We start from the raw sequence: 20,983 nt of genomic DNA on the forward strand, positions 1-20,983 counted from the left end.
GGTCCTGAGGAAATGTCATGACTTATCCCTTTTGTCTTTCTTCAAATGTTTCAGCTCATCATTAGTATGAACAGTCCCTCTTACCGTTTGCGTAGGGTGTGACCATCTTCTTATTGGTCATCACTCGTGCAGTGGCATTGTTAACCTAAAAGTAAGAAAGGGGAGGGGGAGGAGAGGGAAGGAAGCACAGGACATTAGGGAAAATGGTGAAAAACTCAGATGCCACACACACACACATTATACTTCTCTGAGCAAAAAAATTAAACAACTAGTTTTACATTAATGCAATCTTTAAATTACTTTTAATGGTTGCCATTTAGTTATTAAAGTTACAGCTAAATATGGCATTTAAAAATTATGCATTAAACAAAAGGCCAACGAGAGTAAAGTGCAGATTCTCCAACGCCATGCCATCCCTTAGTGAGGGATTATTTACAGCTCAGTAATCAAAAGGGCAAAACTCCAGATGTTTTATCCAGGTTCTGTTCGAGAGGCTGCAATAATTTCTGCAGCCCTGGCCAGGGAAACTGAACCAGGTGATGCACAAACTGACTTCTCAGGCTCACTGCTGGAATTGGGGCCCAGCAGGTCACTGGCAGGAACACTTTTGGATAGAAAAAAGTAGCCTGGAGTCCATCAGATCTGAACTCCTAAGGCTTGAGGAAATCTCTGGAACACCATCAACTGTTTAGACAGTCTATGTTCACTGATTTCCTCCACCTAATTTTAAAATATTTTTACAGATTAATTTTTCCTTGTCACAAATCTCATGGAGCAAAAAGAAGAAATACACAGCAGCAGATCTGGGTCCTTTTTTTCTTTTATTGTGCCCTCCACCCTCTTTGCAGAGCTCTGCATAGTTCCAAGCAGTTTGATTGCTCAAGCCAGTGGGGTGTTACCACAGAGATGGTGCTGACAAAAAAGAGATGGACTAGTTTGGAAGCCAAGTTACTGCAGCCCCATGTCAGACAGCCTCAAAGTTCTTGCAAGGAGGGTGAAGTCTTTATGTATCATCAGTAACTTATCAATACCCATGCCAAATGGGAATCCAGGCCAGTGTGAAGAAGAAAAAAAGTGGATACAAAAATAAAAGCTGCCTCAGGTCCTTGAGATGTATGGATGGTGAGCATACACAGGGTGGGGAGTTCAGACCTACATTTTACTCTTGTTTCAGCCCCAAAACAATAGAAACATTACACATTTAAAAAGAAAGAATGGGAAACAACAATGATGAGACTGAGAGCATGCAGTTAAACACACACAGATAAAAAAAAAGAAAGGAAAAGAAACCACCACAATTGATTCAGAGGGTGGGGAAGGGAGGAGTGAGGGGATAGGGTCTCACAGACAATCATTTAGATGGAGCGAGTGCCTGAAATCAGCTGCTACAGCAAAGTGCAACACAAGCACTTAAAGGAAAAATTGCCAGAACCAATCAGAAACCACCAGTCAGCAAAGAGACCAACAGCTGCATTTAACTTAGTAAAGAAATAAACTGGGGAGGGGTGAGAAAGAAAAAGAGAGAAAACAAACGGTAACAGCTACAAACAGGTCTCAGATAGAAAAAGCAGCAGAAAGAAGGGGCAGAAGAGAGAGGAAAGGAAATGGGTGCATTAATAAAAACCAGCCAAACTGGAGTTCAGTAACTCTGAGTAAGATGTGCAAGGGGAAATCACCATGAAGTCAGTAATCAAACAGCTCAGACTGCTACAAAACAATATGTACATCCAAAGTCCAGGCGGCATTACTCAACAGCATTGAAAATAAAAGGGGGAGAAGGGGGAAGGAGGTGGGTGGGGACAACAAGTCAAATCACATTTCGTAGTGTTAATGTGAGATGGCAGATGGATTTTTCTTTCTTAATTTTTTTTGTAATTTTAAGAAAAATTTAAAAAAAAAAAGAAAAAGAAAAAAGCTTCTTCTCTAGCGCTTTTGTTTCACTTACCGCCAACTCGTACCATCGCCAGCATTGTGTATAGTTACCATGGAAAGAGTGAGTCAAGTGAAGGGCCCTAAACGCTAAACCATCAGAAAGGGAAATAAAAAAACAAAACAAAAAAAAAGCAAAATATGCAGACATCTTACTCAAAAACGGCGGCTTTTTTTGTTTCAATATTTGTACTTTTTGGTTTGTGGTTTTTTTATTGTTTTTTTTTTAATTTTTTTTTTTTAAAGAAAGAGGGAGAGAGGGATGATGCCAGTTAGCCTTCAACACAGTGGAACACCAAACTGGTCAACACCAGGCATGCCCAACATAAGGCCATGTTGGCCAGCCAACATTAACCCTTCCCTCCCCTGTGGCGAGAGCTAGAAACTTTAATCAGCTTTCACCAAACCTTCTTTTGATCATGGCCAGGTCAAGAAACCAGCGGTGTTTACAGCACAGCCCACTCAGGGCTTCTGCACCCATGTCTCCCCACCCCTTCCCACCACAGGCATCATCTCACACTTGCATGGAGGAGAACTGGCCTCAGAGGAAAGAGAGGATACTGGCTGGCCCCCTGCTTTCTTTTTTGGACACAGAGTTAAAAGTTGGACAGTACTCTTTCAGTTAGTTTTATTCAGGCCTGGTAACAGGAAATCGGAGCCTCGCAAACTGAAGCAAAGGAAAAATCAAGACAGCAGAAGGGCAAAAATTTGGAGTGGGTAGGAATAAAACTTAATAAAATAAGAAAGAAAAGAAAAAATACCCAAAACAACAATAAAAATACTCCGTAAAGGGTGTAAACTTCTGTACATTTCAGTGCAGGGAGGTGAAGGACACAGACACAAACACACACGCACACACAAGACTGGGATCCAAATGTGAAATAAGTGAGGCAAGACACAAAAAGAAATCAAAAGAATAAATATAAAGAAGAAATTGAATTACTGAAGACATGCACCTCGATTTTACGGCCCTCTACCACGGTGCCGTGTAATTTCTCCCTGGCCCTGTCTGCATCAGCACTATTCTCGAAAGTTACGAACCCGAATCCCTGCATGCAGCGGGAGAAGGGGGGAAAACATGCACATCGTTATATATTGAAATACTGATCTCTAGGTATATAGAGAAAAAATATCACAGTATGAAATCAACATCAGCACAACTCAGCAATAACCTCCTAGAGTCACATTGTTGGTTCATGCATGTTCCATAAATGAAAGAAATTAAATTCGGTAAAAAAAGAACCATAATCATAAGAATAATAAGAGTAATTAAAAAAAAAAAAGAAAACATAAAAGCAATTGAGGCCAGACCAAAAAAGAAGTACAAAGTTACTCGAGACAATTTTTCATTTTGTTTTGTTTTTTGTTTGTTTGTTTCAATACACTAAACCCTGCTCCAACATCAGCAAGCTGGTCAAGCCCAAGTAGAGCTTCTCTCCCCTCTGCTAATGCACACGCTTTGCTGGACCCCCACCCACCCCAGACACACTACAGGACATCAACACTGCACAGCGCTTTGTTCTCTTCAGAAACTGCTACAAGAGCAAGAAGCAATCTGAGTTCATGCCTGGCACCAAGAAGTCTGTGAAGATTTGGGCAAATCAAACACTGAACTTTGCTCTTCCCACCTGTAAAATGGAGACAATAATCATTACCTACCTTAGAACACTGTTGAGAGGAAGGGCTCTTTCTAAAGCATCCCTTGTAAGCTCTTCAGGGCACAGCTCATGTCTACTCTTAAGCCTGTAACTTCCCTAATGACACAACGGACCCTGAAAGTGTGCAGGGCTTCTAGGTGGTGCCATCAAATAAACATTACTTAATGAGAAGGTTTAGAATGTCACATACTGTAGTGTCAAAATTTTCCTATCTCTGAGTACTGTGTTGGACTTAACTGTAAATCTAAACACCTAAATACTGATATGTTGGTCAAGGTAGGTTCCGTCTGACGCTGCTGATCCACTGCTACCTGCCTCCCCACCAGTACCCATCTTACTTGGCTTTGTTCTGAGCTGGCAACCTCTGTGCTGTGGATAGCAACACATTTCTGCCTGGTTAGACCAGGAAACTTCAGAAAAATGGATATGTCCTGTTTGGTACAACTATAAAGGCTCAAGGACTGCCAAAATGTTGCTTTAGGTCTACTGCATCTATGAAGACACACATGACACGCCTGTCCTGCATGCTCATGCTGCTGCCAACTCATGCAGTCGCATAGCAGGGCAGGGTAAGAGGCCATGCCTCCTTCCACAGAGATAAGTGCACTGACATTAAAAGGGCGCCAACATGACTAAGTAAATTAGGATTTTAACTAGTAACAAAAGGCATCTTACTACAGGCAACTGTGATGAGATACTCTTCATGTCATTACAGAGAGAAGACACACACAAAAAATGTTGCTGCATTCTGCTTTTAGGGGTGTTTTAAGAACAGCAGTAATTGGCTCCTGTGGCTTGGTATAAAGCAAATCCTAGTTTAATGTACTGGTTTAATCTCTGCTGGCTTTGATATCCTCAGGAGCAGAACGGCAAAGCTTACATTTGATGCAATGGAAACTCCCAACATTAACTGAAGAGTGAGGTGATGAGAGGGATCTACAGCTATGCCTGGCAGGGAATGGCATGTGAGCCATCTGGCCTCCTCCATGCCCCTTGGGGTCCATATGTATGGACTGGACTCCCCAAAAACCAGACAGTAGCTTGGTTTCTAAGCATTGTTAGCAATGAAACAAGCAAGCCATTATTCCTCTAGTGCTTTTTAAAGACCTTTACAATACTAATCTTAAATGGCCCAAGCCTCTTGGCAAGCTGGCTTTTATAATCCACAGCTAGGTTTCCAACACAAAACTGTTATATATGTGTAAAATGCAGGGTTGTGAGGTTTTGCTTTTTTGTTTGTTTGGAATTTTTTGTTTGGGTTTTTTTTGGTTGTTTGGTTTTTTTGTTTGGCGCTTTTTTTTAACTTTTTTTTGTTAAACTCCCCTCAGCCCTTGAACAACAGTAATAAAAGAACTTAGCGAAGTACTGCAATGTTGAGATCAACAACAGTGCTCCTTTGGTCTCCAACCTAATAATCTACAGCTTCAGATAATTTCATTTCTCCAGCTATAAATAAAGAGCTATATAAGTAACAGACTGATGTCTTTTTCAGAACAGCATAGTAGTTTTCTGTTTAAATGAATTAAAATCAGAGCTACAAGACACAGGGGCTAATAAAACAGCTCAACTGTGTATAACTCTGAAATATGTCACAGAGAACCAAAGGAGGTGTGGGGGGTATAATAGCAAAGCTGATTATAAAGGAATAGGGTATTGTGCCTGTTTCAAAGAACCCCTACAGTGAAAGTCAAGCCTAAGAAATGGAGCAACACCTTTCCCTCTGGTTCTGTATAATAGGGAAAAAGCATCTTCTAAAGGCTGGGGGAGGGGAGTGGTAAGGACTGCAACATGAATCTCTATTTCCTTTTCTCTTTTCACATTAAAATTTCTGTTTGTTCTAGACAATCCTGTGGAGACCGAATGAAATTTATGTCTTCAGTGATGATGTGAACTGAAAGCTGAAGTGCAGATGGAAGGTAATTTTTTACACATTAATCTGTGCAGGCTAGAACCAAGCTAAGACTATTTTAATTCACATCTGCTTGCAATTAGTGAAGTCTGTATGGGATTTTAAAAAACTGCATTATCATTAATTATCTTTAAACTGAGTAGGAATTTTCAGTATTTTTATTAAGTTAACTCAAGGTAACATACAATCCACATGCAGACTATAGGAATATAATTAACAATGTGAATTAAACCACAATTAATCTGATTCAGAATAACATAACTAATTGACCATATTATATTGACAGATCATTCCTTAGCCTGTGCAACTCTCTTTGTTGAGAATCATTTAATGCCAATGTTGAATTAATGCTTTACATAGTTGACAATAGCAGCTTCAGTATTTGTGCCCTTTTGGTTTGTCATATTAATGCATCTCTTAGACATTCAAATTTTCATCAGCAAAACCCGGTGAGCCACGCTTGACATTTTTGTTACTTCAAAGTTAAAAAACTATCAATTACATATATATATATATACACACACACATATTTTTGATGTGGGAGAGAAAAAAGCATGTACATATATGTTTTATTCCTTCTCACAGATGACCTGTAAAGAATAGGGATTAATTTGTAACTAAATACATATACAACAAACAATTCTCAGTTTTCCTCCTCAAGGTTGCCTTGACCTTGAAAAAAAAAGAAATAAGGAAAAAAAGGATGGCAGGTATCCAATATTTACTAGCTTAGCTTTATAGCAAGTACTGTGTTGCTCCACAACAGTAGGTAGGGAGCCAGAAGAAGGGAAGATCCTAGATAAAAAAAACCTTAGAGTTTCTAAAATTTAGATTATATAAGTAGCTTGGGTTTAAAAATGCTGTTATGATAACAAGGCTGAAATTTTCAACAACAACTTCCCACCAGCAACTGCCAAGAACATTTCCCATGCAGCAAATAAGTACAACCCAGCAAATACTAAACTCCAACAACATTTTTAGGACTACTGAGTAATTTGCAGTACCAGACTAACCCCTTTTTACCCAAAGGTTTATTGAAAGGGCCTGAAGAGACCGAGTAACTGCCACCCTTTTAGTCTGGCCTCAGACTCTGCAATAAATAACAAGCAACATGATGAGCAGTGGAAAAAAAAATAAATGTATATATAGTATTTGAACGTTTCCATCTCTGAAGAATGAGAAAGAAAATTTACCATGTAACCGTAAAGGGAGAAATCAAAAGCAGACGGTTCTCCTGGGTGTGGCCAGAACACAGAAATTAAACAAAAACAACAACAAAAATAAAATAAAGGAAAATAAAAAAAATAAAACCAAAGAAAACTAAACAGAGCCCCTTGAAATCCATGCACTGTTAACCCTTTGTCATGGAGTTTAGACCAGTCACCTCAGCAGCAGCATCTTTGCCTTGTACCACTGGAGCACGCAGCCAGCAACCAGCCTTGCTGTTATCTGCTGCTGTGCTTGGTTTTAACCAAGTTTTTGCTTTGTTTTTTCCTTATTTCCATAATAAACAAACTTTTAGAAGTCTGAAAAAAATAGCCAAAGAGGCAGCAGTGTAGGCTACCTGTTTGGAAGACATTTGAAAAGACTAGGAGGGTTTCAGCTGTAATCCACCTGAGATGAGCAGGACTGAATGCACCGACAGCAACACAGCCCAAAATCCAGGAAACATGTTACTGAAGTCACACATGCAAACACACCCTTCAAATTGGTGAGAGAATTGATGTAAACCAAACTGCCACCATTTCAGCAGCCCTTCCAGCTCCTCCCTGCCCTGTGCTGCCCCTTGAGTGCATTAAAGCACATACATGTAAAGCCCCCATCCGTGCACCTGTGCGGTCTGGTGAGTAAGATGCAGGAATTAATATGACTAAAAGAAAGGCAAATGTATCTTCAAAAAAAAACCTGCAGGGCTATTTTTAAGCTCTATCATTTTCACAGTCTGGCTCGTGTTGCTCCACTGCCGATCTCGGCTGTGGAACGGAGTTGGGGGCAGAGACCAGCAGTGAGCAGCAGGAGCCTGGCCAGCACTGCTGTGCAGGGAGAGCCTAGAGCTTCAGAGCAGCCACAGCCAGCTCAGGGCAGGGGCTTCATGGCCCACGTCATCCCAAGTTCTGTGCTGCTTCTCCTCCCTTCAATCCATCATGGATCTCTCTGTGTGGTCTCTGAGCTCAACAGACTAAACTGGCTGAAGACAACCTTATTTCTCAATCTCTCTCTCTCTCTCTGCTGCATCAGTATTTTGCTAACTTAGCACCCTGGATTCAGTTCCCCACACAAGTGAAACAAGCACTACCGGGAAGGTGCTCTCACAGAAGCAGTAAATTAGTTTATACTATTAAAACATCTTCAGCCTGAAATTCAAGTTTAAACAGACGAGTTCAGTGTATGGACTAATTTAACTCATTAGTTTAGTATTGAAGACTTCAAGGCATAAAACTACTTCAGTGAAGCAGGATAAAGGAACACCCATTGTGTCTCCCTCATGCCACTGGCATTCTACAGGGATTTGGTGTCCCGAGAAAGTAGTTTAGTAGTACTTGATTTGTACTTAATTTGTTTTTAAGCCTCTTTGTGTTAATAACACAATCTGTATTTCTGGCTCAACTGATGAAATCTGAACAAAAAACATAAAAGTAGAATTAAAATGCAAACGAGACCTCTAATTCATTTTATATAAGGGGCTTTCCACTGAGGGGAAACTAGGCCCAGAAGAGGAGTGGCTCAACTCAAAGCATGTAATCCATTTAAAGATAAATAAATGCACATGCAAACACAGAGTCTTCTTTAAGGCTTCATTATCAAAACCTGTATTCATATTCTTTTCTTAACCTACAGTTAACTGCAAACATAAAAAACCACACAGCTTCCTGCACGAGTTTCTTGCTAGCACAGGTTTACTTGCATAAATCCAAACACCAACAGATGCAATTTCTTTACGAAAACAAGATCTAACCTACTATACAACTAATTTTTTAATTAAATATGAAGCACTTCTAGTCACTTCGGTTCTATACAAGAACTTGGAGATCTGAATCTCCCAAGTGGAAAGCAGTGAGGGACATAAACTTACAGTATCCTGAAACCATGAGCTCATCTGCACTAACATGAACTCTTACAATTTAAAAAGCTACAAAAAAGAAAAGCTCCCTATTCAGCCAAGATTTTGCTGCGTGCTTACGCACTCTTGGTCTCTGAATGTCATTGAGGGCACATCTTGGAATGCCACACGGTACACAGCTGATGAGCCAAGAACTTGGATTCCCTTCCCCTACAGCTTTATGAATGCCACAGAGTACTCATTACACAAGCAGACTGCATTAATTCTGCAAATATGTCCACTTGTTCAGTTCAGCACAACAGTCACAAAATATGCATCTAGAGAATGCATCTCCACTAACAAAAGGAGCAGGAATCCTCTCGACTTCCTCTGGAGGTGTTTTATTCACAGTTCAGTGAACTGCATGGCAAACTGCAACCATGGGCAGAATGCTATTTAAAGGCACTTATAATAGTCAGAACTAGAAATGTAATGGTAAACAGGATAAATGAAACAAACAGCAAGTTTCCTGGAAGCAAGCAAAAAAACCCAAACAGATCAAGGGAAAACTGATGTCATTCTATTAAACAAGAATAAACCAAAATGAAATTCAAGGGATGATTAACAATTGTATCTTCTCTCTTATACACAGCAAAGCAGTGTAAGTGTGAAGTCTACCAGGGCCCATATAATCCTACTGAACCGACTGAATCTAGGAAGGAACTGAGTTACAAAACAAGAATTCACATTGCTTTGAAAGAACAATGAGCAAAACTAATTAATAAGTGCCTCCTACTCTGCTGTGATATAGAAAGTCAACCAATAACAATTCTGAAAGAATCTGAGGTGCGAGGTGGCTGAGCTGGACACATGCTGCTCTCTCTTTGGTCACCAAAGTTCCTAAGTACACAGAGATCCTGAAGATGCAGTCAGTTTGATACAGTTCCCCCAGTCGAAGAAAACTGCCTGCTCATCTCAGGTGGATTCAAAAGGAACACACTTCCTCCAGTCCCTCCTCTACTGACCAGCACTGGAGTAATCCCAGCAGAGTTCTCCTGCCACACCTCAGCAGGGACAAAGTGCTGCTCAACCCCATTGTACTCTGGGTGGGGGCAAACCCAGGGCAGTTTGGGATTCACCATTGTACCTTTTAAATATTTACAAAACATATACACAAAACTCTATAGCCCTTAGGAACCCAGGGAAGGGAAGGGAGCATTGAGAACACAGCACAAGGCAGGCAGCAGGAGCATCTGCTTTCGGATTCCCAAGAGAGAGGAGGAGAAGAAGAGAGAGAGGTTTCATATCATTAGATTAGAATGGAAACCACAGGGCAGGAAAATGCATTCAGATTTTGTTTTTCCTAAGGTGGAGCAAGAACCCAAGAGTGAGTGAGTGGCTTCCAGAAAGATCCATTTCCTTTGCTTCACCATCAGATCACCAAACTGTTGTTTTTCCATTATTACGTGAACACCAGGTGCTTCGTGCAGCTACACCCCACTCAAACACTGGGGCCTCCCATTTTCATGCTAAGCAGGAAGAATCTCACATTCCTTTTAAAACATAAATTATTTTGGATAGAGAAGGATGCAGAGATACCATGAAATAACTCTTTGGCTGTTTTCCCATTCTGTTCAGATTCTGCCCCATCCCTCAATACAGGCTACCAGTTTTGTAACTGCTTTTTGTTGTAAGATGACAAAAAAGCAGTAGAAAACTGCATGGTCAAGGACTGGAAGAACATCTCTGCTTTTTTTTTTCTTTTTTCAAATATTTATGAAGGGCTCAGGATAAAATTTTTCAAGGAACTCTTCAGTAGTAATTTTTGTTTTAACTGAAAACCAGAAGCCTTGGGCTTTAGCAACTGCACAAGAAGGTACTTTTCATATTAATAAATGAAGTCTTCACAGAAAAGTCTTCAATGCCAATGTTGCCTAGAAGAGAAAGGGCAGCTGTGGGCGTTTAATACACAGGGCTGTAACGAGGGGAGGGAGAGAGTGAAGTTCATGTGTGGAGAGAAAAACACTGCTCTGGAAGGCACAGGCAGTGGGGTATGAAGGATAGAGCTCACCACTTTGCCAGATCAGTTACTTGAGTTCTTTCCTTCACAATAACATCCAAACAAGCAGGGATTTGAGACAGGCCAGAGGCTATTCCCAAAACCAAACAAAATTGACTAAAATCAAGAGTAATTCACAGATAACTCTGGCCTTTAAAAATACCAAAAGAACAGCAGAGAGCAGAATAAATATTTACAAACTCAGCACAGCTGATTGTTTTAGTAAGGCATATAGATTTTTATCCATGCATGGAAGTAAAACTTTCTAACTAATCATACAGACATTTGCTTGTTCAGACTGTCTTGCTAAAAATCAAAACAAAAGAAAACCATGGTATTAAGCACAAAGGATGGGGAAAGGGCTAATGCTCATTTCTTTTGTACACAAATCATTGGCTTTCTGGTTTCCAGCTAATACAGAAACTGAAGAATTTCGGAATGCATCTTGGGCAACATGAGTGGAAATTTGCAGAGGGCTCTGAATATGAACATACCCCAGAATACATGTTGAAGCAAAGAGGCCACCATGAAGACTGTGAACCTCAAATCCAAGCAAAAGGCATAGACTGTAAACTGAAACTGCTTAGCTGAATTGCAACTTCAAAATCTCTTGTGTGCATGCACACATGTGCACACACGTGTGTGTGGGGAGGAGGGAAATTTTGTTTTAATTGAAAATGGGAATCTTAGCATTGATTAAGTCAAGCAGAGTATAGACATGCACTGTGCAAGCTTCCCCCATAGAGCTTTGGCAATGCACCTCGCTCCTGACCTGCAAAACTCCCTGCTATTCCAGTGCTGAACCTCCTGGGCAGAGAGAGAATCACATCAATTTGTCATTGTGGTGATACTGGTTACGTGATGAGAACCAATTGCCAATTAGGACAGAGATCACTGAATATCTCTGCAGCTGACCTGAGCAACATTTGAAATCTCATCTCCAGAGAAATAAATTACCATTAAACCTCAACAAAACTTCCCTCTTAAAATATCTATAAGATGAAAATAGGTGTGTCAAGTGCAAATTCTGTGGGGGAGGTCCACAAGGGGCAGGGCAAGTGGAATGAGAATGCTTATATTAAGCATCAAATATCTCAGACATGAAAGGTCAGTATCTCAGAAGCACCAAGTAAGTCTGCAAAACAGAGTAAATAAAATCCTTTCATATATGAGATGTGACAGTTTTTCTACAGAAGAATTATAAGACAATGAAATGGGGGGCAAGGGTGAGGTAGCCTTTTTTCTTACAGTCTCCATCACAAAAGCTGCTTCAGCTTATTCTGCTTTCCCCACAGGGCAGTCATTGCTAGTGCAATGGGAACAGCTTGGTATGAAGGCTCAATTGAATGACTCCCTGTTTGTTCAAAAGGCTGGGGAACCTGATCCCACGTTACAGACAGGAGTGTCTAGGAGCATTTGTACATGCTGCCCAGAACTGACCATGCTCAGAGTCTCAAGTCAGAGGGACAGGAGACAGACCCCAAAATAGCTTTTCCCTTCCCCCATCACACTAATTCCTGCTGATCTCTACAGAATATATTCTCTAGGCAATGAACTGCCTTTTACTCTGCAATCAAAACAAGAGAAGCGGGTACAGAAACAGGACTTACCTTCGAGCCACGCTCATTAAAGATTATCTCTACATCAAGAATTTTGCCGAATTGCTGTAGAGAGACAAGGGGAGAAAAAAATTATTTTTGACAATCCATTTTTTTCTACCTTTGTGGAGCTGGCTTACCACAAGAAGGGAGTTAAGAGTATTTTCATTTCTAGAATACAGGCAAAGTAATAAAATCCCAGTGATGTCATCCAGTTCTCTTGGGTTAAGACACACAGATCCTCTTTGGTCACAAGCCTCAGGTTTTCTCTCAAAAGTCTAAAGGAAGAAAAATAATCTCCAGGAGAGTTTTGGGGATTTGAGGCATCCTTTTAACCTAAACAATTCTTTCTTCCCTCATTCTACTATTTCATCTAAGACATGGTTATATGATTTCATCTCAGACATCTAACAACACTTCTCCCCCTGTAATTCAGCACTTCAGCTTCCTCCTGAAGTGACTACTATGAAGAGAAACCTAACAGTGATTTTTCTCTGGAAGGCATAGAAACATAACATGGCAACCTCGAAGATTCCAAACTCTCAATCTCCACTCCTCCCCTTTATTTTCCAAAACTCCAAGCCTTCAAAAGAATGGATGCCAGTTCAGAAACCACAAAAACTGCAAACTCCCAACGGTTTGTTTTTCAGAAAAAGATAATTCAACTTCAACCTGTGACATACAGTAGGCTGTTGATGACATATTCAAGTTTATCACATGTGATAGAATTCTGACCTCTGACTCAGCCTGGAGACCCCAAGGAGAGCTCTAGACTGTATCAATGTGTTCCAAAGACCTCCCTACTTAGCACAGAACACAAAATGGAAAACATGAGTTACCGGGTAGAAAGGAAATTTACCACCTCTGTGGAACCATGTATAGATTACATCTTTCACCTTGCTTGGAACATATTAAAATATTTCTATCAAAGTGGCCAGACTCAAACCACTAACCTAGAGGTAAAAGCATCACCACTTCTACAGAGGCCCACAGTGCTCTGTCCTCCAGAAGTGTCAAGTATTTCCAACCTGGAGGTCTGCTCTCTAGAAAGACAGGACTAGATGCCATTTCCAGGAGCCATGTATATGGAGCAGTCTTCATTCTAGAGAGACATAGTGTGCTCAAAGACTACATCTGAGCGTTTTCCCCACCCCATTATTTGGGAAAGCTTCCAACAACATGGTTTTGATCTCACTACTTGCAAAATATTTAAGTTTCATAGTAAATGAAGGGTCAGAAAGAAAATAAAGGATGGTTTCACAGTTAAAAAAGATGAGGAACACAGCCTCGAGACACTGGGATGCTCTCCCTTTTTGCCTGTTGCTTTGAATATAATATTTGCTTTTTTTTTTTTTAATTACCATTTGCAATCCGAGTCAAATGGGTATAACACTCATTTTGTGGATGTCCTGCTTGAAAGGCTTGTGGCCAGATTTCAAAGCATGGAACACTTAGAACAGCAAGTCAGTCATGATGGTTGAGGAAAAGCTCTGAATATGTAAAGCAATAAAAAGCTACGAAGTTCCTTCAACACGTATTCCACAACTGTTTGCAAGCAAACACTTCCAAAAATTTTAGCTATAGTTTCTGTCTGCTTCCATTCTCCATTCTTATAAACGAGATCTTGGTTCACAGATGTTGGTTTTACTGTTCTATTGTTTAAGGACAATACTTGATCTTCTATTCATCCCAAGAACAATTGAATTCACAATCGCCCATGTTACACAAAGTTTGAATAATGCTAATGTAAACATGCATCTTCCTTAAAACCTCAGCATCTCAATAGCTTAGGCTTGATGCTGGATCTTCTTGTGACTGTGGCTGTGCCAATCACAGCTAGAAAATACACTTTCTATTTCTATCCCACACTTGGTGTGGGCTTGTCAATAAAGGAGATTAACCGCTGATTGCTTTTTATTGTCTTTGTTGCATATGGCTTGGGCACTGCCATGAAAGAAATCAGTCATGATTGCTTCTTGGTAGCCTATTCCAGCATCCTTACATGACATAGGCTGAACCAACCTAACAGCTCGCGGCTGCAGAAGGGCTGTCCCTGCTCCCCTGTCTGGTCTTACCAGCCTCCTACAGCTGGCCTCAGTTTTCATTCTCACCTGTGGGTAAACTGGTACAGCTCAATGATCCTGTGAAAACCCAACAAAATGACTATATAAAAAGATTTTGACAATTGACTCATCTGAAGTGGTTTAAAGGGTCAGGTGAGCATTAGGGCTCTAAGAAGCAAACGGCAGCAGAAAGCAGCCCACTCTGCCTGAGAGCAGGATCTGTCCCCTGCCAGATCAGCTCACCTGCCTAGCCTTGCCACACACACACTGAAACAGTCAGCCTCTCAATAAATGGAAGTGCCAAAATTATTTTCACAATCTTTAAAGCCATCAAAAAAATCACCATTTTCTGCCTCACTACAATCACCCTGAAAGAGAACAAACTGTGCAGCTTCTGGTGCACAATTATGCCATGCCATCTTCCCTTTCTGCACACCCAGCTGGGCCTGGATCCTCCGGTAGTACTGCCAGTGCCGCCTGCCAGCCCGGCTCAGCTGAGCTCCACGCGCAGGGTTTCCACACCAACACGAAATCCTGTCCTGTCCTGTGTGCTTAACTTCTCACGGCTGACAAAACGCTGGCAGTAACACTGAATGCAAATGGTCTGACCCAGATCTATGAGAGGTGGCACAGTCGCCTACTTGCCTAGCAGATGATGGAGGCACATAATTTCCTGCATGACCGAATTAAGATCACTAAATCCTGTGGCTGCAGCGAGCACAGGCTTGACATCTACTGCAATGAGCTACATCCACCATTGCAAACTGCCCCAATCTCTTTTCTGCTTAGGAGCTGTGGGTGTTTGAAGAGGCAAGAGGGAAGGATCTCTTTGAGAGAGAAGAGCAGACACAACAGGGGCTAACTGCAGAACTGAGGTTTGCTGGGGAGGGGCTTCCTGCTCCATGAAATTCCCTGGAAGAAAGCAGCATGACAGTAAGGCAGGAGGATGTGCCCTGGGCTCTTCAAGGCTCTGCTACAGCCGTTGCCACAGCTGCTCTGACAGCTCCTGACACCACACCTCTTGTCCTCACTGCTGCAACAGCTACAGCATATCCAGCACTGGAAGCACTTTGTTTTGGTAGCATGCCAAAATTTTTCTGAAGAATGGAACTAGGGAAAAAAAAGAAATAGTTCATTTTAACAGTTTATATCTCCTTCAAAGTTGAATCTAATTTAGCGGAAAATAAAAAGGCACTTTGTTCTCCAACGGTGTTTCGCCTACCTAATGTCAACAGTCTACTGCAAACAATGGAAGTTTTAAGAGCTCCTTAGTGAAAGGTCACAATTTTTGTATGGAAAATGCTAGGCTGTCTAAATACAAGGGTCAACACCAAGTGCCCTCCATGATAATTTTTTTAAATCATGTATACAGGCATGTTTGTATTTTCCAACAGACAGAGGGTCTGGCCAAATAAAACAAGTTCCATGCTTAAGTCATCCATGAGGACTAACACTCCAATCTCTAACCCTGCAGACATGAATCACTGTGTTCACAGACTTCATTGGCTCATTCAGTGATTACCAAGAACTACTACTTAGCACACCACACAGCCTCTGGAGAAGGCATTGCAGGACCACCTATCTCAAATGCTCCCCACCATGAGTTACAAAGCTTGCTGTGTGACTGAGAAGGCAGCATTCCCCACCATGTATCAAGTCCTGCAAGAAGCCACCTCCATGAACTGCTCATGCATATGACACATGATGAAAAGACACACACGCGCACGCGTGTGCGCACACACACACACACACACACACGCAGTTATGCCACAGCATAGGAGCTGTAGCATCTTGCTTTATTGTAGTGGTCCCTTCCCTGGAATGACCTTGACAAGCTCTTAGTTATTTTTCTGTAAAGCAGGTGAATGAGAATCAGCTTCCCTACAACAATAGCAGGGAGTGTTGGAAGTACCAGTTTTTAAGAGGCATAAAGATAGACACGAGTTATGACCAGAATGTGTTTTCTTATTTGAGCATCTACCTTACCACAGATGCAAGGGCATTGTGCAAGGAAAGGTGTATTCATGCTGTGTGTTTCTTTCCACCCAGATGACATGAAGCCAACAGATTTTTCCAGCTGAGGCCATAGTTACATTAAATATAATAAATTTGAGAGATCTGGCACCAGACACCTTTTGCCTTCCAAGGCACTGACAGCGTGGCAGGGCCCCTTCTGTATGCTCTGTTCCAGCTGGCCCTGCCTCCTCTCCCTGTCTAGAGCTTTCAAAATCAGCTCCAAATGTGCTAGACAAATAACTTAATCCTATAGATAAAAACAACGGGGAGTACAAGGCAAATTCTCTGGAAATCATGGAACAACAAAAGGTAATGCAGGATACTATGTGACAACCTTGCATCCCTACAAGAGAACTCTGTATGCCCAAGCAGCTTCGCTAGCCTTACAAAATTCATGTAGAGTCCAGCTATTTAAACCTTTAAAGTGTTACACAGTCCATTCTTAAAGATGGCCAAAATTCAAAACAGCCAGGAAACCAACCTCCTGTGCAGGAAACCATTTAGGTCCTCAGGCTTTAAGTACATGAGTAAGAATATTTCATAAGCAGAATAGGTCTGTGCTGTGGAGTGTCCTTTCCCTAGCTCCCAGTTCCATGGGATTTATTTTCAACTGAGCACAGCTGGCTCCATCATAGCCTGTATTAGTCAGTGCTCAGTTATGGCAGCATGGGGTCCACCAGAGCTACGCTCTTATCAGTACACAAACTTCCTCACACAAAGCTGAGTCATATCTCTTCAAACAGTGGGGCCAACCCTGTTCAGACAAGCTACACCAGTATGTTTTGCTGACAGGAAGATGGAAGCATTGAACATTTATAGACCAAAGCATTACCACAGTTTACCAACTGAACAGATAATAAGCAATCACCAAGCAGCCCTTATTAGGGTTGACCTTTTGCCCAGGAAAACACACATTTTCTAGGAAACCAGACTTTAACAGGAAGCCACACAAAGAGCAGAGATTTCTAACAGGATTTACAGACCACAGATACCCCACAGGAAAAGAAAAGTGATGAGGAACACAGTTTCTCAGTCATTTCTTATGCTCTAACTCACAAATAAAAGATTTTCACATGAAACAGTGAGATGGGAATGAACAATACTGGTGGGTACCATCCAGAGACCTTAACATCAGTCCAGCTTCCAGGTTTATGCTTCAAACTCTTTGTTCCTCCCTGCTGCCATTCCCCAGAGGTGTGCCTGCAATATAACCTGGTACTACTGTCACAGCAAAGGTACTCGGACTCATGGCCACAAAAGCAGCATACATTTAAAAATCAGCTTGAGAGGACTCAGTATGTAGACTGAATCCCTATGAAACTGGGTTAATAAAGATAACACCATGTAATTTTACCCAGATCTTCTACGCAATTAAATCCAGCTACAGCACAGCACTGTTTACTAAATGACATTCAGCCCAGTCTCGCTGCAGACTGTCCTAGGAACTCACATGAAAACCTAAATCTTGGACAAATCTATGATCCAGTCATTGCTGCCTTCCACCAGAGGGTCAGGACAGAAGGCTCTGTAGCAGAGAGCTTTTGCAGAGCAAGACTGACACTACAAGAGCTACTGGCAGCTGCAGTGACAAGCACCCCTGCACAGGAGTGCTGTGCTCCCCGTCGTGGCTGTGCAGCCAAAGCACTGAGTTCAAGAAACACTGAGTACATAAGTCCTTTGTGAAAGGTGGTATCAGAAAACATACAAGTGAAACACGTCAGTATAATCAGCAGTGCTTGTTAGAACGCTAACCAACATCAGAAGGAACAAAGTCCTGCCCCGTGACAGGGCTGAAGCTCACTCTCATCACAGAAAGAGCTTGGAAACAAATCACACAGGGCACTGTCAGAATATTCATTCTCCAGTACTGCCATATCAAACTTGTTACATGCAATTGGTGGCCAGTAATACTAGGAGATCTAGATTTTAGGAAAATCTAAAATACATCTTGATATCCAGAAGACAGGGTTTCTTCCTTCAGATGTCCAGTCTAATTCAACCCACTCTGAAAGTAGAGTTCCTTTCAGCAACTTTCCTACTGCTGTATTTCAGCCTCAGTGCCTGTAGTATTATTTACCTATATACCTTAACACCTAATGAGTAGTTTTCTATCATTACCAATACTTGTGTATCATGAATTACTTGCAAATTTAAATTTATTTCCTGGTAAACACTGATTTAAAATTCTACCAAATTCTTGGTGACAAAGAGCTGTAGTCTAACTTGTTATTGCTTTAGCCTCAAACGATATAGGCTTATGGAGGTGTTTTGCACTCTTGACACCAGAATGAACTTGGATGAGAAATTATATCCACTGAGTTATTTTAGGAAGTGCAAAGTGACAAAATGTTTCCTCAGAGGCCAAGATCCGAGGGCTACAAGAGCTTCCAAAAATATCCGACTTGCAGAGCTGCATTACTCGGGTCATACAAAGCAGTGGTCTACCACAAACTTTCATCATAAAGAGCCTCACAGCAGAGATATGAATTATGCCTAGAGAAGGAAAATAATAAGACTACCTGCACTCACATCCAAAGTAAAAAAAAAACCAAACAAAAAGTAGCTACCATTCTGTCACCTGTGATAAATTATGTTATTAATAACTTCATTAATTGAAAGTTATTAAATGTACAGAATAGTCACCTTTACAGAAAAAATCTATGGGTTATTACTGCTGTAGCTGGTAATGCACAAAATCCCTTTATCAACGGGGCTGATTACGCTCCCCACTAGAAACAACTTAAGTCTACTAGTAGCAGTCATGGAGTGAGCATGTTTTAAAAAAAGCGTCTCCATCTGAAACTAACGCCTGAGAAAATTCACACCTTGTATGATGGCTAAGCCACCTTCATCTGCAAGCATCATCAACATAGTCCTTTTTTTTAATCTTACTGTGGTGAAATGCTCTTTGCTTAAGTGTACATTCTGAAAAACATCAATTCTGACTCCTCACACTGTTGGTCTCAAAACAGATAAGAAAGATTTAGTGCACAGACACCTGTATAAATGACAAAACAATCCACTTTGCTTGTTTCTGTGGAGGAAATTCAAGATTCGTCTTGAGAACAGAAGCATCCTTATCTTGCAGGCTGTCCAACCTGGTCTCCATCTTCACCAAAACACTCCCAAGTCCATCTGACTCTCAAGTCCAGAAATGACCAGACTACCTCAGCCAATTTTATTATACTGGGAGAAGAACTGCTTCTTGAAGCATGAGAGGGAAGGGCTGAAGCTGTCAGCCATAACGTGCAAGCATAGACACTACCACAGCACAAAGCTGAAAGGACTAGAAATATATTGAGGGAAACACGAGCTTTTCTTCTGCGTACACAGTCCAGAAAGGGAGGGGACAGCCGACCAGCAGTTAAGGAGACTACTACCATCATGTCAGAGTCTTTGCGCACACTAGCCAAAGAATGTCCCTCAGAAAATGGACATTAAGATTTTAAAAAGAGTAGCTAATTTGTTTTTAAGACTGCTAGCAAGTCTTCTTCTTTCTGGTAAGTTGTTTCATTGTTTAACTTATCCTAAATGATTATGAACTTTTCTCTTACTTCAAGGGTAATTGTGTTAAATCTCAGCTTCCAAGTGGAAAATCTTATTATGACCATAAACAAGATCTAAAACTGTTAGTAGGTATCATCCATACATAAGCACCCATATAGAACAGATGTGTCATCTCCCAACCTCTCTTTTTTATAAATAATCTAACACCTTACACAGTTAAAAAATCACTCATCTTTCAAACCCTAGGTTATTTTTTTTTGGTCTTAAACTGATCTCAGAACTGAGTAAAATCATATAGCCACAAGTCTTTTCAACTTTGAACATAGGCAAGATCACATCCATCCTTCAACCTTTGCCTTATTAAAGCAACTATCCTCAACCATCACTAGTACTCTTCCAAATCCGTATTTTCCAAAGAAAGCTTTCCAAAGCTTTCCATCCTATGAGCACAGACCATTTCCCACATAGTCAGTGCTCTGCACTGAGCTGCATCAAACACGTTTTTGTCGCATATATCATCAGTTAACCAGGCACTAACAGTAATCTTATCTTTCTCTTTCCTCCCCCTCAAGTATTTTAACTGCAAACCTTACTGGCAAGGCTTTAATAGTACTGTCTCCATGGCTTGATACAGATACTGAACAGAACAGAGACAGAAACAGATCTCCAGGGAAACTGACACTACTCTTAATCACAGATGTCTCCCCAATAACTACTACTTTTTTATTATCCATCATTAAAGAGGTTTTTAATCCCTTTTATGTGTGTTGTGCCTGAGATAAGTACGATTTTTCTTAAAAACTGGTCAATTGGACAAATTCAATTGGTTTGAGCAGTGCTTAATTACATCGGTATTGCCTTGCACACTCTTGTCAAAATACACAAAACTGCAATACACATCTTTGCAGACAAATACTAAGTCATGCTGAATAGATACTAACACATTTCTTCAGATTTTAATGGGTTTTTTTAAAAACTTTCCAAAACTATTTTTATCTCGGATCAACATATGAATAGATAGTTCATAGCTCTTTGGGTCATCCCTTTCAGACTTTTTCAACAGTAAGTCCTGGTGGGCACTCTTCTAGACTTCTGAAACTCCCCATAACTTACAAGAGTTGGCTAAAAATTAGCATTAATGAATAACTGAGCTCCTTGCTTTGGCTATTATCTTTGGATGTACTTTATCTGGTCTACTGTTTTG

At 40.9% G+C, this 20,983-nt stretch overlaps 1 protein-coding gene across 12 annotated transcripts in view; it reads right to left on the bottom strand.

Annotated features, from left to right (window-relative positions):
* RBFOX2 (RNA binding fox-1 homolog 2) overlaps positions 1 to 20,983 on the bottom strand; it is a 175,154-nt gene that overhangs the window by 25,731 nt on the left and 128,440 nt on the right. For all 12 annotated transcript variants that reach the window (XM_071551675.1, XM_071551676.1, XM_071551679.1 and 9 more), the window contains 3 exons: positions 12,206 to 12,259; positions 2,886 to 2,978; positions 85 to 145 (listed from right to left, as the gene is read on the bottom strand). In XM_071551675.1, the coding sequence (XP_071407776.1) occupies positions 85 to 145; positions 2,886 to 2,978; positions 12,206 to 12,259 (208 nt within the window). The remainder of the gene's footprint in view (positions 1 to 84; positions 146 to 2,885; positions 2,979 to 12,205; positions 12,260 to 20,983) is intronic.

The sequence above is a fragment of the Pithys albifrons genome, chromosome 3, assembly GCF_047495875.1.
Source record: "Pithys albifrons albifrons isolate INPA30051 chromosome 3, PitAlb_v1, whole genome shotgun sequence".
NCBI classification, from domain to species: domain Eukaryota; kingdom Metazoa; phylum Chordata; class Aves; order Passeriformes; family Thamnophilidae; genus Pithys; species Pithys albifrons.